The sequence below is a fragment of the Columba livia genome, chromosome 13 (assembly GCF_036013475.1).
Source record: "Columba livia isolate bColLiv1 breed racing homer chromosome 13, bColLiv1.pat.W.v2, whole genome shotgun sequence".
Lineage (NCBI taxonomy): Eukaryota > Metazoa > Chordata > Aves > Columbiformes > Columbidae > Columba > Columba livia.
The window spans coordinates 20971733-20985411 of NC_088614.1; the positions used below are offsets into that span (position 1 = coordinate 20971733).

The following is a 13679-nucleotide window of genomic DNA, read 5'->3' on the forward strand; positions in this document are numbered from 1 at the left end:
AAGCATACGCAGGTCCATTTTAAAATTTTAATATCCTACTTATGTGCAGCATTTCATATACCTCTTGGGATGAAAGAAGAGACTTAATCTTCACAAAGAACCCCAAAATAACAAATAGTCATAATTTTCCTTTAGTACACTTAAAAAAACCAGAGTTCTTGTTGGTACACTAACACTAAAGTTCTGTTATTGGATATTTTAACTTTGCTTTTCCATTGCAAGCTGTAAGTTCTCCAGAGACATTTCCTACAAGCTTAAACATCAGTTGTAGTGGGCAGCTTAAAAACACAATCAAAAAAACCCGTAAAACCCACAGAAATGCTTTAGTTTATAAGGAGTATAAGGTATTAGTAAGCCACCAAATATGGTAATAAAATTGTATACATTGTGAAAACAACTAAGATAGCAAGGTGGAGCAGGAGGAAGACACATCCTTGTAGACCAAGTTTAGCAGCACGCAAAACAGTAGTGCAGGTTTAAGTTTAGAGAAGAGGATGATTTATAACAATTGTCGTTCCATGAAGGAGTTCTCCCTGTTCAGAGATTCTGTGCCCTGCTTCATGGTCTCTGAGGTTACTCAAACCGGACACATTTTACTCTCATCAATCACGAACGCTAGGGGCAGCCCTGTCGTGCCCGTCACAATTTCACTCATTTCCTCATGGTAAGCAAGATCACTGGAAACGTGCAAGGAAAACACCAGTCTTCTTAATAGTGGGAGCTCATCAATGAGTCTCTTCCAAATTCTAGTCTGGACAAGAATTAATTATCCTCAGTAGAAATGCAGACAAATATTGAAGCTGTACTAGCTTAAGCGTGAGAATAACACAGCATATCAGATGTTTACAACGGATACTGAATAAAATAAGAACATGCTGGTTCTCAGGGCGTAACTACACGTTGTTTTTTTCAGCAGCAACTACCCTCCCACACACATTCGCACACAAAGGGGGAGGGGAAACGAGGAGAGAGGTATTTTTAACCCGGACATTTTGGCAATCAGATCTGCAGTGTGCTAACATAAACACCTGCATATCTACAACTGACAGGATAGCAAGTTTTAGGACATGGGCAGAAAGGAGCACCCAGGACAGGAACTGCAGGTGTTTTCACCGCCAAATGAAAACCTAACGTGCAACAAAACCATTAGGCCATGGCCTGTTTAAACCAGAATAGCATACCTTGACCCTCACCCTGAAGTAACAGAATTAAGTTCCAAATAGGCAAATAACAGTCATGACATTTTATTTGATGTGTAAGAAAAAACAGACTAAATAAACATGAAAATCAAATGCATCTGCTTAAGCCATAAGTACTTTTCAGAAAATCATGTACTTCTGCTGCAGCAAATGGAGTTAATCTTGGTTGAGGAGGCTTTTTCCTTTTTTTTTTTTAATACAAAACACAAGTTGTTCTGATCTTTCATAGCCGAGTGCTTTGAGATACGTTGGTAAAAAGTGATGCACGAGGCAGGAAAGAATCCAGCTGGTAACTGTAAGGTTCAACAAGAATTAGTCATTCTAAGTTCAGTTACAAGAGCAGAAAATAGCAGCCGGAAGTGCTGGGTAGTGCTCACACCTGTGCCCTCTCCAGCCCTCCTGGTACTTTTGGTTGTTTATGAAGCATGTCCTTAAATGAAAACTTTGTAGAGCTTGTGGCTTAGTATTTAAGAATTACTCATTAATACTCATAACAAGTTAAAAATATATTTACTTTTGCTTTAAAAGAAAAAAAAACAAACCCTCAAAGTTTTCTGGGCTTCTCTGTGCTGCTTGTTTTCCTCTGTGGCACGTCATTCAAGAGCACCCTACTGCACAATACCCCTCTACGCAAAACGGAAGCTCTTGCCCTCCAGTTTGATGAAGCCGCATTTGCCATTCGGTGTTTGATGGAAAGTCGGCTTAACGCGACCCAGTAGCTCAGAGATATAAAGAAATACACTATGGCCTTTGGAGAGATTCTTAAAATGACAAAATACATCTGTGCAGTAGTTACTAACACATAGTATTAACAGCCTAGTTGCCACTGCTGCTCTGAAGATGAGCTACGTTATTATTCGCTATGATCGGCTGCTAGGATTTGTGACATGACGGCAGCCCTGCCATCCCGGAGCACCCGGTACGTGCAGGCACGGGAACTGAGCGGAGACTGAGCGCTCCAGGACTGCTGTTGTGCCTGACCCACAGGAAGAAGACTGCTCATAAAGATACGGGAGGACATCAGGCAAACACTGACTGAAGAGCATAAGGAGATGGTGTGCTGTAGGTGCCAGCCGAACTTTGTCTAGATTCTTGGTATGGCAGGGCAGTTTATCATCCACAAGCTAACTCTTTTTCTGTTGGGGCAAAACTAACAGGCTCCATAAAAGACTCTCCAGTCATTTGAAGTTCTGGTTTATGCCATACCCCTAAACTGATATCCTCACCTAACTACCTACACGGATGCCTTTACCACAAGGTATCAACTTCTAACACCAATGAGCTTGCTGACAGCAACCTGCTACTTTATAGCCTCCGGGTTTACAGTCCGCTCCAGTCCTGAAGCAAGCACTGAGCAGAAGGCAAGTTTCCAAGATAAGAATGTGTAAGTAGGGCCATTGCAAACAAATAAGACAGGCAAGAAACGAGGAAATTTAGTTTATAGGAGAGTATGATGACATAGGCTAGGGTCTTTGTGAGAATTGGCAGAAAAGGAATGCAGTAAGCCAAGGCAAGAAGTTTGAGTGGGGAGAGGTTACAACGGTGAGAAGAGGGGAGACTGAAATGGGGCATGTTCATCAAACAGCGTGACACGGAGGCTGAGAACCGGCACTGATAGTACCTGAACAAACTAGTTGGGGAACTCCTCACACTTAGAAAAATTACACTGTATTCTGCAGCTGTCAAACCATTCCACAGCAGGCGATCTTACCAGATCAGTAATTCAAATCATTAACAGTACAGCTTTTCACCAATAGATTTTAGAATACAGCTTTAATGTGCTGGTGCACAAACTCACAGGCTCTGTACATCAAAGGACTAAAAGAGCCAGAATGATAATCTGAAACTTTCCTGTTCTTCCAGCTGCTCACATGAATGTAGGACGAGAAACACCTTCAATTCACTTTGCTAAGATTGGCACAGTAAGCGTAACAGGCAGAGAGAAGAATTAAACAGCCAAATGAGAATGGGGAGGCTGAAGCTGAGCACAAACACCATTTTTTCAGCAACCTTCAGAATGATCCCCAAATACAAAGGAGACCACATGAGCACGCCTCATGACCGTGCCACATGCAGGCCCTGAACTCTGCGCCCATTCAGAGTCCCAAACAGCTTGCGTTTATTCCAGCAGCAGCGCAGCTTTCCCCGCACACGGTACCTAGGCAGCCTAACCTCCTGCCCCAGCCGAAAAAGTGAAGCAATTTGAAAGCCTGCATTTGACAAATTGCAATAATGAAATGCAGAGACTCTGACCTAATCTAAAAGAAGCTACACAAAACACAAAATGTTGACAAATTTTCTTATTGGTTATTTGGATTAAACCACACATTCTCTTGTGGCCTTGTCACTTGAGTACAGTTATCCCAAATGACACCATTAAAGTCTTTTGTAATCATACAGTTACTCCATCTCCTTCGTGATCTTTATTTAGGGAACAACTACTAGAAAGCATCTAAGATGCACAGGAGTAGCCATAAATCATTGTAGACGCTATTACAGCCCATTATGCAGCCATCAAAAGCAGTGAATCATTGTCACTAATGCTTAATAAATGCGCCCTGAATGTGTTATCAGCTCCTCATTCCTTTTTTAGAGTATGTTTTCATTTTGCGTATGAAGATAAAGGATTACTCAGTAAAACACGTTTACTTGGAGGGTAACAGTTTGTGCCCTGTCCCAGCTACAATGAACCATATTCCTGTCCCCTCTGCAGCAGAGTACAAATGCTGCGTGTAGCTGAATTTATGTTTAAGTGGTCTTCCTATCTTTTCTGTTTACAAAAACCATGGGAAAAAAATAGCAAAAAAAACCCACCAAAAACATTTTTCACAGCATTTGTTGTACAAAAAAAAAAGTTGGCCACTAAAAGATGAAGATTGTCATCAAGCACGGAAGTCAAAGGTATTGGCCTCCTGCAATCCTGAATAACCTCACACGTAAGAAATGGAAAGATCTCAGTTTGAAAGGATCTAAGAGTGAGTCCAAAGAGGAACAGCTACAATAGCTAAAAAATAACTCTCTCCATCAACCTGTTAAAAAAACAACAGAAAACCCAAACTCCATCCAGCAATTTTGCTATATTAAGAATATTTCTCATTGTTAGAAGTGATGACTAATATTCAAAATGCATTCTCAGAAGCTATTTTTTAAAGGAGCAATTGCTATTAATTGAAATATTACTATGAATAATATGATTCTACATTTCTGGGAGTAAGAAATTAGCTCCAAGGACCTGTTCATGTTTCTAGCTACAAATGCCTTTTATGCAGCCTCAAATGAAGTTTAAAAGGAGCCCAAAACCACACCACAACACAACCCCAAACCAAACTCAGAGGTCTATTTTCATGAATTTATTGCTGAAAGAGTGTTTGTTTGTAGTCAGGTCCCCAGAAAATTGATTTTTCTCTCCTTCCCCCAGGTACATAAAACTGAGGACTAGGCCTCCCAAACAGAACTAACAAAAGACCTTCTCTTCTATCACACCTATCATCCTTTGTCTGAAGAGCAACCATAAGCATCCAGCGCCACAGAGACGTTTAATCAGAAGCGTCCCCTAAATGAGTCAGTTCAGCTGTCCAGTTCCGTCGCGAGACGCGCGGGCCACAGCACCGCCCGAAGCGGGCCTGTCCGCTGCTGCAGAGCTTCAGACTGGAACTCACCTCCCCTGCGTCACTCCAAACAGCTCCACCGCTATGTTTTTCAGGCTCTATTTTGCCAGTATTTTACAAGAATGCTCACAGATGGACGTACTAAAGGTAGACAAAAATGCTGGCTTGTGAATAAGCTGACTGCTGCCTTGCAATTTTACTTAGCCTTACCCATCATTTCACTCATCTTAAATTCCACTGTCATTCGAACCCCACATGGCAGGCCTGGACAAATGCAAGGACTTGGATGTTGGTTTACAGGCTGGGCTTACTGCCAAGCCTGCTCCACGTACTTCCCTGGCCCGCTGGGGCAGCTTTAGGCAACAACTCCCCTATTTACGTTATTGCTGTGAACAGCCAAACTACTGCTTGCTATTGACCCAGGCCCAATTTACTCTCCTTTCTCACTCATTCGCAGCAACGTTACTTATTTGGCTACTCTTCAGGTGGGATGTGATAAGCTGCCTGCAGTTGTACAACACAAACAAAAGCAAAGAGACCACCATGCTTTAGGCAGAGGGCTACTTTTTACTTTGAAGAAAGAGCTTATTTCTGATTTTCAGAAATATGTAAGATAAAAGCATTAGCACAAATGCTTTTGTACCATGCCGGTCTCCCAGATCTCAGCTCACACGATTTGTTTTCATTTGCACTGGACCCATAACTCAGATGGAAGGGGGCAGAGGCTGAGATGTGACTATGAATTCACACACAAGATAAGGGACATTTTGTCAAAACTAGGCACCTTTTTCAAAACCTTGCGCTACATAGTGACTCACTACATAATGATCCTCAATGCACTACGAGGATCCAAAAAACATACGTCAAACCATAGAAGTTATTAAATTAGATCAAGTGCAACTACAACTGCCTCGCAACAGCACACAACAGAATATGCTATTTTCCCAAATGCTCTTGTCCTGGTCAAGCTTTATCCAAATAGGCAAGCCTTCACTTTGCCAGCAGAGCGGGAAAAAACCCAAGATACTAAACTGTCCCAGCTTCCCAGGATTACCACCTGAATCTGTTCCTCTTAACGGCCCGGCAACCCTCACTCCACTGACCGTAGATTTGACTTTAGCAGACATTTTCCTTAGGGTCTTCCTCAGAATCTCTCAGTTATCTTGAAGCCACAAGGCTCTTGTCACAGACCCTCTATTTTCGATCAGATGCAGCTGTTTGGTTTTCCCACCTCCCCTCCCTCCATCAGCAGATTATATAACCACAGCCTATGACTGATTTGCATTGTGTCCTTGCGTGTCAACCCTATACATGCACAGATACCAGCATCCACTAGCTTGTAAAATACAATTACAGTAACTGAATTTCCCTCAACTGGCGGTTCTTATCACAATACATTTAATGCTCAATATCTAATAAATAAATAAATAAACAGTTCTGTTAAAAAGTATCATTTATGTCTAGGGGATAACAAAAGAAACTGACTCAAGCAACTTGCCCATTCATTCCTTTCTTGAAGTTGCACCAGTTGATCCCAGTCTTAATCCACATGAACACTGTTGTTTAGCAAACGTTTACAGACCAGCACAGACAGCTGGATTTACATGGATGACTCAAATTGTACATGTTAACCACAGAATTACCATCCTGTGCAAAGACTTTCTCTCCTAACAATTTATATAGGCAACCAAATCTAAACAGAATAAAATGACTTTAAAAAGGAGTAAAACTTCAGGTGAACCACAGAAGTGAGCAAGATGGTCTCAAAAAGACTTCAGAAGATCACATCTTGCAAGCTTCTTTTACTCAGCTAAGGAAAGCATCATTCGTAGCAGTTCTGGATCACAAGTATGTGATCACAAAAATGAATTGCACCAAGAACAACCCTCAGTCAGCTCACACACCAAGTTCATGATTTTTGCCAGCATCCAGCCCTTGATTTTTCCATTCAGTCTAATTATGACACTACTCGCTTTCCTACAATAACTTGACTTTCTTAGTATTGTTTACCTTAATCACCATTTTAGGGAAAAGAACAAAAAGTTCAAGCACACTGCAAACTTCTGTAAAGAGCTTAGGCTGTTTTCTACTCTCTACCAGCAATCCCTGACAGCAACACCTGTCGTGAATACACATCTAAGAAGTGAAGAATACTTTACATATGAATTATCAAGGCAAAGGTATAAAGTCTAGTATTGTGATGGTGTTTCACTACAAATCATTGGGTTTACGAATTTTACTACATAGCTAAATTAAATGACGCATACATGGTGCCAGTTTTTGCTACGGAGAACTCTGTCTAGCTCCTGAGCAGCCAGGCAGGAGGTAACTGCGAGCGGCAGGCAGCTCACAAGTACGCACACACCAAAGAGGTCGGACACGGAACCTGCAACAGAAAAGATGAGGTAGCACTCTGACAGCCACAGTGGTGAAACGTGTATTTCACTCCTCATATTCAGTAACAGCCTCAAACCAATAAGCTAATAGCTCCAAACTAGACACAAAAACCTCAAAGGAGAACAAGAGTATAGAAGTTTTTGAATAAAGTAAAGATCCAAATCCAGATATACCGTCCTTATCCAGAGTGAAGCCCCAGCTCCCAAAGATGTTTTGAATTGTCACTAAATTCATCATTAATTGTCACTAAATTCATCACAGAACTGGGATATTTTTACTAGTTTTTATTCTGTACTTTTCAGGAGAAAAGTATGAGAGGTTGTGAGATTAATCTGTAACAAGATTACTAAATAGTGTTACTTAACCAAATATTAAGTCACAGGAAATATAGAGATCCTCTTTTCAGCTTGTTTCATGTTATCATTTCCAAGAAAATAAAACAGATATTTTGAACCAGAAGTCCAAGGAGGGCGCTTTTAAAACACTCATAATCTGGAAAAACAAATGAAATAAACTAGAGATGATTTGCTTATATTGAAAGATCTACAGCTTCCTCACAAGGGGAGGAGGAAGGGTGGGCGCCGAGCCCAGGGAACGGCAGGAGCTGTGCCGGGGGCAGCGGGACATGAGAAGGCTCTTCCCCAGAGGGGCTGGACACCGAGCAGCCTGCCAGGGAGGACCCTGTTCCAGAAGAGACTGGACACCGTCCTCGGACACACGGGTGACCGGTGGGGCGTCCTGGGCAGGGACAGGAGTGGGACTGCGTGACCTGTGGGTCCTTCCAGCTCAGGACATTCTATGACTCTATGTAAGAATTCCTCCTCCTGTGTTTCATAACCCAAGAACAAAAGGTGGATATTAGGGTGAAATTCAACACTTTAGTCTGTTTTACTGGGTAATAAAACCTTAGCCTGTCTTTCATTCTTAGAAGAGCTCATCAGAAATAAGAGGTATATTTCAGACAGGATTCTAAACAGCAGGACCAGTAACTCATCTATCAGAATTTCCTAATTAATTAATTAATTAATTAATTTTCTGGACATTGAACAGTTTGCAGCCTAATTTTAGGTCACTGCCCATTTCACACACAAATATGTAACAATTTTGGATGTTACAGAACCTTACAGGATCCTGAATTCTCAGCTTGGTACTACAAACCCCAAGTTCTTTAAAGGTCCCTACCTTGTAAAAACTCGCTCTTTAAAACAGAAGATGAACCTTTAAAATAAAAATTTGCGTAAAGAAATAATCATAGCAACTCGTATTTGCTCCTCTTTCACAAAGTTTGCCATTAAAACAGTATACCACATCCTCAGCCATTTTTAACAGCAGTACAAAGAGCTTAATAAAGTTTATTTTCTTAATGCTTAATGGATTCTAGGCAAACTTCGCAAAATTACACTGGGGGTATCATTAGGAAAGTATTGTAGTTAAAGTATTGTAGTTAAATTCAATTATTTGTCACATATGACATCTCAAAAATCTCTTCATTGAAAAGAGCAAAGATGGTGGCACCTCAACCACATCAACTGGCACGGTCAGTTCCACCCCAGCCTACTTCAGCAGGCCGCTCAGGGCCTGGACGGCGCTGGGATTCAAATGCCTGCTTAGGCATTTCAGATGCAGCAGATATAAGGTGGCAAGATGCAACCAGATGCTACTGCAAATAACCAATCCAGTTTGCAAGAAAGAGTACACCAAAGAGATTTGGTTCACTTCGGAGTGCTCTACAGCATTACCTCTGGTCACTGGAAGCCGGAATTATCTTGTCAGAAAATACAAAGCTCACTGGTACCTAAAACTGCAACACCTATTTTCAGTGTTGAACACTACAAAATGGAAGTGGTAGTTTCTTTCTTTGGGACAAGGACACTAAACTATCAGAGAAAAGGAGAGCGAGCTTTTGCAGAAGGTTCTTAATACCTAATTTCCATTTAAAAGTACCCAAAGAGCTTTGGACAACCTCTTATTTAGCAACCACCTGAGTAAATTTTTATTTCAGTTCACAAGCTATATGAAGTGGGCTACCCCTGCAATTTCAGGTGAAGTATGCTGCAAACATTGCGGTACTAGACTACAGACTTCCGAGCATCTTTAAACCATCTTTCGTACGTCCCCCTCTCCAGCAGGAACTACCGTGTTCAGATCAAGCACACAAGCCCGACGCAGAACGTCAGTCTCAATTCCTGCCCCTTAGCACAAAACGAGGGATGCTAGTTGTACTGTTCTGCAAACCTCTGAAGTTGTTCTGTATAACAACTCGGAATCCCGGTTGCTTTAATTTCTCTTATTGTCCCTTTCATGTCATTAAAGGGGTAATCTACCGCCTGGGACTAGCACTTTTGCAGTGGTTCAGAAATCAAAAGTATATTAAATGAAATTGAAGAATACCTCACCTTTTCTTGCTTTTGATTAAGAATACAGTTAAAAAGAAAATATATACCCATATAAAATAATAAAAACCTCACAACACTACAGTAGTCACAGCATAAAAGAAAGCATTACCGTAGTTTTGTGTTATTTACACAAGAACTTAGTACTAAGCACTTCTCTCACAAGTACGCCAACCAGACCTTCTAGAGACATACAGCGTGAAGCTTGAGAACATGCTGTCAAGTGTTCTCCATGATCACGGAAGACTTAGTAACTTCAGAACTAGTTATTTCAAATTAAGGAACTTGTCCCGTGATCTACACATTTTACTGTTAGCATATATTAGAAAAAACAACATGAAAAAAACCCACAACCTTATGTTTGGGGCACAACTGACACTTTCATTGAAACAAGTGATAGGGGGTTATTAAATATATGCTTTAGGGAGATCTAAAGACTTTTGTTCACTAATTAATGTACCTGGAAGAGGGGAAAATGCACGAAATCTAGTTCTTCGTATGTAAAATACACGAGCAGAATCAAGGGCTAAACTCTGGCAACCCTTCTACAACAATACCTGGAGGCAGAGACCTGTTCTAACCCCTGAAGGCCACATCTGCGCCCAGCGGGCGAGATCAGCTCCAGTGCTGCACACAGCAGTGACACCACCGAGCTGCGGACGCGGGTTACAGTTCCTTACTGGCAGCCACAGCAAACCCACCAGTCCCTGCTCTGAATGCCACATCGTCAAATTTACCTTAAAAACAGTTTCGACTTATCAAGCATGGAAAATCCTCTATAGTCAGAGTTAAGGAATGCTACCAAAATACAGATATTATAAAAGTTAACTGAGTGCCACTAATATTTCCAGTTTTCTAAGCAACTTCATTTCTCATTCTCATCTACCATTGACAAAGAAGCACAGTTTAGACTACTAGTTTTATGTGGAAAGAATTGAAATAGGGACGTCATGATTATTTTTGTCGTAATTTATTAACATTCCCCATTGTTTTCATATGGTAATGCGCTAGAAGAACTCAGGCCCCCTCCCCAAAAGCACCATCTGCTATTCCACTAAGTTGGAAAACAAGCAAGAAAATATCCCCTTATCTAAAGGAATTTGTAAACTAGATCTCAGCATCAAGAAAGCTGGAGATTTTGCAGAGAATGAACCCCAAGTGTTCGCACTGGATTATATACAGCCAGTATCTAACTTTGTTTTTCTAATCAATTTATGTAGACAGCCGAGTCAGAGAACAAACAACATGGCTGCATCATTTACCCTGGATACAACCACGTTCAGAGCTATCTTATCATCTAACCAATTAGACTTAAAACAGTGCATTGCCAATTAATACTTATTTCAAATAGGTCAGGAAAAAAGCACGCAGCCATCGAACTCTGGTACAGCTACACACGGCACAGCTGGCTCTTATCGATTCCTCACATCACAATTTACAGGCAGCACTTTATTTTCTGCAGTTTAAAGAAACATGAGTTTTTTTAAAAATAGGATTTTCAGGCTCCAGTACTATAAAACATGACAAAATGGAAGGGCTCTGAAATGCGGGAATATACGTACATTTGGACCCAAACAGCCATCACATCCCAACACGCAGCGCTGGGTCCATCCACACAGAGACACGCACGTACACAAAGTTTATAAGCACAGACCGGTGAAACTAACGCGTTATACACGGGGAAGAGCGAGGCTCAAACGTTTCTTCGCAAGAGCCCCCAACACGACGGGTCCAGCCCCATTAATGCTTTGTTGCCCAATTCCGCGACACGCTGGACCTCCCGGCGCCTCCGTGACCGCCCTCCCCCGGCCGGGGCAGCGGCGCGGATCGCCGGCCGGTCGGCCCTGAGAAGGGGATCGCAGGACGCGGGGCCGCCGCCGGTCCAGGGGGGTCAGGCCCACCCGATGCAAACCGCTCCCTGCCCCCCAAGAGCCGGGGCCTCCCCCGCAAAGCCACAGCGCCCCCGGGGAGGCTCCTCCCGCGCGACGCCACTTCTCGGGTTCTTTTTCCCAAAGAAAGTTGGAACGGCGGCGAGAGGCCCGGAGAGCCCCGGCCCGGTCCCGCGGCGGCACCGCGCCCCCCGGGGCGCCCCCGCAGCCCCCGAGTCCCGCAAACGAGGGGAGCGGCGCCGTGAAGCGGCCGCGGGCTGAGGGAGGAGGAGGCGCCGCTCCCCACCGCCCCGCTCTCCAGCCTCCCGCCTCCCGCGGTGGCGGGGCAGCGGCAGCGCCCCCCCCCCCGCCCTACTCTGAGGAAAACAGGAAGCCGACCCCCCCGGCCCGGCGGCAGCGGAACGGCCGCGACCCGGCTGCGGAGGAGCGCACCTGCAGGCCCCAGCGGCGGCCCGGGGCCGGGCTGCCCGTCCTCCCCGAAGATCAGCCTGAAGTCGAACTCGTCGGTGGCGCCGCAGTTTGCCGTAGTCATGGGTTTGGCCGGCGAGGCGATGCGAGACCCCGTCGCCCTGCCGGGCCGCGCCGGGCTCCTGCCGGCTGCGCTGCCCGCCGCCGCCGCCCCTCAGGGCCGCCTCATAACCGCGGATGGCGCCGCGGGCCGAGGGGAGGGGGCGCGCGGGAGGCGGCAGCGCGAGCGGCAGCTCCAGCCCGAGCGTGCGCTGCCGAGCCCGGCCGCCTCTGTCACTCAGAGCGGAGAGCGGCCGCTCGGGGCCGCGGCTGCCCCGCCCCCGCCCCGCCGCCGAGCCCCCGGCAGCGCCCCCCCCCGGCAGCGCCCCCCCCGGCCGCGCCCGCGCCGGCCGCCCCGCCCCGCCCCGCGCCTCCCGCCGTTGGTCCCTGGCGGTGACGTCGGCGACACCAGCGGCGCCTCGTGACCCGCGCGGATGCCGCCGAGGGAGGAGGGACGCCTCGCGGCACATCACGTGGCACGGAGAGCTGGCCTCGCGCCAGCCGCCCCCCCCCAGCCCCGCGGCCTGCCGGGGGTTGTAGTTGGTTGGTCGGCCGGGAGCTGGCGGCCAATCCGGTGCGGCCAGCTGAGCACAAAGGGGCGGGGCCGCCGCGCGGGCTGAGGTGCCACGTGTCGTCCCGCGCGGCGGGGCGGCGGACGGGCGCGCTCGTTGCGGCGCGGGCTCCGCGTGCGGGCAGGCGGTGCTCCTGGCGCTGAGCAGCCGCTCGGGTAACGAGGCGCGCTGGCGTGGGCTCGGGAGCGCGGCTCGGACGGCAGGTGCGGGCTGACCGAGCCGGAGCTGCCAGCCACTCACCTTCGGGCCCCTCGGAAACAGGGGAGATGGAGCAGCTACGAGGAGAATAATTAAAACCCTGTTTAGCAGCGTATTCCGCCAGCAGAGTGAGCCGAGCAGCCATTCTGCACAGCACAGGCATCTCGGAACGCTCTGTCCACACAGCAACATACCCTCACTCCTTGTTTTGCCTTGCATTAAGGTTGAAAGGGAAACAAAAGGGCAAAAGAAAATGCAGAATTTAAGTCACTCCTGAGTAGGAAGTTCTGTTCCCAGCAGTGTGGGAACCACCACTGGCCCGGCGTGTCTGGAATCTGCAGTCTAAGAAATGCTAGAGCACCTTAATGTGCTGTCACTGGGTGCGTGGAGTTAGTAGATCAGTCTTCAACCCCTGTGATACAGGAAGGTGTTTGTGTTCAACCTGGCGCTGGTGGGAACTAAACTCCTCCTTTCAGCCAGTCATTTGCTTATAGGTCTTCATGTGAATCTTAGTTTTTCTTATGTTATGGACTATGAAACTCATGTTAACCAGAAATACCATTGCTGTATCTTTTAGACACTAAAGGACCAGGTTTAATTCCTTAGTTGAAAAATTAACTGAGCTAGAGTTAGTGTGTCATGGCTCTATGGTCATGTGGAAATTATAGGCTTATCTTCTAGTACCTTATTATTTATATTTTTTAATTCATATATGACTAATTCAAACTGATCCTGTGCACAGGGTTTTTGTGTTTGTTGCTGCGCAGATGGATCCAAACAGGCATATCATAACCCCATGCGTGCATTTGTATCTAGATGTTCTCCTTGCAGCCCGCCAGTGAAAGTGAGAAAAGAATGCTAAATCAAAGAGAAATCGGCTGCGGTGCCACATTCTGGGTCCAGCAGGGTTTTAAGA

General features: G+C 45.5%; 1 protein-coding gene across 3 annotated transcripts in view; it reads right to left on the reverse strand.

Moving 5' to 3' along the window:
• Positions 1–12288, reverse strand: part of NFATC3 (nuclear factor of activated T cells 3) — a 76098-nt gene extending 63810 nt beyond the window's left edge. For 2 of the 3 annotated variants that reach the window (XM_065028493.1, XM_065028492.1), the window contains exon 1: positions 11919–12287. In XM_065028493.1, coding sequence (XP_064884565.1) covers positions 11919–12018 — 100 coding nt within the window. In that variant the 5' untranslated portion in view covers positions 12019–12287. Of the gene's footprint in view, positions 1–11918 lie in introns of all 3 variants that reach the window. The other variant, XM_065028494.1, reaches the window with a different exon arrangement.
• Positions 12289–13679: the final 1391 nt, after the last annotated feature.